The sequence below is a fragment of the Aphanomyces astaci genome (genome assembly GCF_000520075.1).
Source record: "Aphanomyces astaci strain APO3 unplaced genomic scaffold supercont1.45, whole genome shotgun sequence".
In the NCBI taxonomy this organism is placed as follows: Eukaryota; Oomycota; class Saprolegniomycetes; order Saprolegniales; family Verrucalvaceae; genus Aphanomyces; species Aphanomyces astaci.
In genome coordinates this window covers 327452-331087 of record NW_009798308.1, presented here as the reverse complement: position 1 = coordinate 331087, position 3636 = coordinate 327452, and the positions used below count along the sequence as shown (strand labels likewise).

General features: G+C 47.9%; 2 protein-coding genes across 2 annotated transcripts; one reads left to right on the top strand and one right to left on the bottom strand.

The window, feature by feature from the left end:
- Positions 1-126: 126 nt before the first annotated feature.
- Positions 127-765, top strand: H257_13125 (hypothetical protein; the record flags this gene model as incomplete). The annotated part of the gene is made up of 1 exon (XM_009840578.1): positions 127-765. The coding sequence occupies one exon, from the start codon at positions 127-129 to the stop codon at positions 763-765; it is 639 nt and encodes a 212-aa protein (XP_009838880.1).
- Positions 766-1446: 681 nt separating this feature from the next.
- On the bottom strand, positions 1447-2068 carry H257_13124 (hypothetical protein; the record flags this gene model as incomplete). The annotated part of the gene is made up of 1 exon (XM_009840577.1): positions 1447-2068. One exon carries the CDS (start codon positions 2066-2068, stop codon positions 1475-1477), a length of 594 nt encoding a protein of 197 aa, XP_009838879.1. The 3' UTR covers positions 1447-1474.
- Between the last annotated feature and the right edge of the window lie 1568 nt (positions 2069-3636).

Genomic DNA, 3636 nt, shown 5'->3' with positions numbered 1-3636 from the left:
CGAGCAGTCTTCAACATGTCATAGTTGGATCTTACTTCTGAGTGGCGAAAGCAACACCCAGTGGCGGAATAATAGTCTTTCCAACGGCATGCCACCAATCCCCACGAAGTCGTCTCATTCTTCAAAATGCCTCTCACTGTGTCCATCGTTCTTGGCTCCGTTCGCCCTGGCCGCCAAGGCCTTCGCGTGGCCAAATACCTCCAAGCCAAGTTGGATGCTGCTGGCTTCAATGTCCACTTGATCGACCCCCTCGAACTCAACTTGCCGTTGTTTGTCAACCGCTTCGCGTACCTCCCTGCCGAACTTAAGTCCGAAGCCCTCACGTCGCTACAAGCCAAGTTCGAAGCGTCGGATGCGTTCGTGGTCATCACCCCCGAATACAACCACACGTTCTCGCCAGTGATCAGCAACACGTTGAACTACTTTTACTCCGAATACGCCAACAAGATTGCGGGTATTGTCACGTACTCGGTCGGTGGTTTTGGCGGTGTCCGTGCGGCCGGCCCGCTGCGTCCCTTCTTTGGCGAATTGGGTTTCGCCACCATCCCCAAGGAACTCCCCTTCCCAGTAGTGCAAAACGTGCTCAACGAAGACGGCGCCCTCAGTGCTGACGCTGGCGCCAGTGGCGAAGCCATTGAAAGCGGCACCAAGCAATTCGTGAACGAATTGAAGTGGTATGCCGCAGCGTTGAAGACTGCTCGTGCTGGTGGTGGTCCTCAAAAAGTACTTCTAGTAACAATTATCTTGGTCGTCCGCCTGCCTTGATTTGTTTTTTCATGCCGGATGTATGCCACTAAGGTTTATACGTACGTGAAATCTACGAAGTAGTATGTCGGTTGTTTTGAGTGATTTGTCCTTAACGGTATGTCACAAAAGAGCGAATAATTGCTTTAAGTTTCACGTTGGAACTCAAGTACAAGATTTTCGTCGACCTCCCAAATGTGAATGCATTAACATCCATCCTAGCGGGCTAGTTAACATGTAAACAAATTGATTGCCGCGGTGCATGAACTTGAACGCAGAGTGCTGGGGCAATTCTGTCGTCGCGATCAATATAATACTTCGAAGTTGGTATGGAATACGCCGAGGGGCTTCGGGGGGGGGGAGATTTTCATTGAACGTACTAAATCTAAGGTTAAGCTAGTACTAGTACACCTTTACTTGAGATTGCTTTGGTAAAAGCTACTACAGTATACCAGCGATCAACGCTAGAAAAGCACATCGTATTTTGATTTTGTCGTTAGATGTGACTGTACAATATGGCGATTACGAGAAGGGGGATCTTATAATATTAACCAAAAACACCCACAATACCTACCACATTACAAAATCTCCGACCAAGAATGATACATGTACCGGGCGAGGCAACGAGAAAACACGATCTTTCTCATGTGCAGCTTCGCATCCAAACAGCCACAAACATGCAACCCATCAACAACTAAGTAAACTGGAACTACAACATCTTTACAACACATTAAGGACCACCGGCAGCACGAGCAGTCTTCAACGCTGCGGCATACCACTTCAATTCGTTCACGAATTGCTTTGTACCGCTTTCAATGGCTTCGCCACTGGCGCCAGCGTCTGCACTGATGGTGCCGTCTTCATTGAGCGCCTTCTGGACAACAGGGAAAGGAAGTTCCTTGGGGATGGTGGCCAAACCCAGTTCGCCAAAGAAGGGACGCAGCGGGCCGGCCGCACGGACACCGCCAAAACCACCGACCGAGTACGTGACAATACCCGCAATCTTGTTGGCGTATTCGGAGTAAAAGTAGTTCAACGTGTTGCTGATCACTGGCGAGAACGTGTGGTTGTATTCGGGGGTGATCACCACGAACGCGTCCGACTCTTCGAACTTGGCTTGAACAGCAGTAAGGGCTTCAGTCTTGAGCTCAGCAGGGAGGTAAGCAAAACGGCCAGCGAACAATGGCAAGTTGAGGTCGATGGGGTCAATGATGTGGACATTGAAGTCAGCGGTAGCCAACTTGGCTTGGAGGTATTTGGCCACGCGAAGGCCTTGGCGGCCAGGGCGGACAGAGCCGAGAACGATGGACACAGTGAGAGGCATTTTGAAGAATGAGACGATTGAAGGCGTTGGCAGGGTTCGTTTAAGCTAAGTACAGTATCTTATTTCCGACGTCGGGTCGTCGATTATTACACACGTGATTGGACTGAGAGTGGCCAATCGGTGGTCGATATTTCAACGAGTATAGCAGTGCTGCACTGTGCCGAGGAAGTTCCCTGACCTCCCTCATCAAATGCATTTGATTGGTCAGATTTGAAACTAAAATCGACACGGGATCGTCTGATTGGATAGGGAATACACTCCCCCAATCTCAATCGTCATTGTTGGTTTCTGTACGAGTTTGACGTAATCGTCAGAAGTTGTTTCTCCACACTATTTCAATGCGGGTGCGAGAACTAAACATTTCAACACTATTTCAATGCAGGTGCGAAAACTAAAAATTTCAACACCCACATACTTCTCCACACTAATTCTCGTACTCGCCTTGCCCTTTCATAATCTGCACTAACGTTATGGAAAATAATACTGTAATGCAAATTGAGCACAATAACAGTGCTTCAGCAATTAAATTGCAAAAGGACGTAACTGGTGCCTGAAACCGCCACGTTGAAACCCTCCCGACATCATTTATTTTTCCCCACTCAACAAGGCATTGACCTGGTGCGCCCTGATCGCCAAGGCCTCCGAGAGGCGAAATTCCTTCAAGCAAATCTCGAGACCTCTGGGATCCAAGTGTATTTAATCTTCCGTTGATACTGAAGTAGATACAGTGTGCATACCTTGCGGACGACCCTTCGTCCGACGCACTCAAAGCTCTCCAAGTGATGCATTTGTAGTGGCCCCACCAGTGTACAACCAGGACGTTCTCGCCAGTAATCAGCAACACGTTGGACTATGCGTATGCTTCTGGCATGCGGAATACTACTTTACTGTTACTTGAGTCCTACGTATTTAGTTGGTTATGTAGAATATATACTAAGGGCCCGTCTGGTAACGTTTCAAAAACAGTATTGCATTTTTTGGTAATAGTGGGATAAGACAAAAATGCCATTTTCAAAATGGAGGTAAAAGGTCAATTTTGTAAGATGGCCTTTTTGACCTCTTCAACGAGTAAATCCCACGTGGAATTATTGGATTTGGGTTAAAACTCTTCAAGCACGACATGTTTCAATTTTGATCAGATTTGTTGAATTCGGCCCCAAAATGGCGTTTTGGGCCTAAGTATCTGAAGTCCTCCATTGGAGGACTTCAGAAACCGGCGCAAACTTTATTTTGAGTCGGTGCCGGCTCAAAATTATCCGGCGAAAATATGATTAATATTAACATGAGGCAAAGTGATGTCCACAGAAACCGGCGCAAATCTCTACTCTGTGTTTGGCTCACAGGTTGGTGGCGACGACCAACCACTTTAACTTTGGCATGGGACCGAAAGGACGGGGGAAGGGATGGAGCTCCCAAGAAGCGCTGAGCTTACTCGACTACATCGAGAGACTGCTACCTCTTAGTACAGACTGACTACAATACCCGAGCCAGCCAAGAAAACGGTTAAATCCCAAGGGACATTGACAGTTCGCATGCTGCAGTGTAGTAGTGAAGGACAAGTGCCAAGG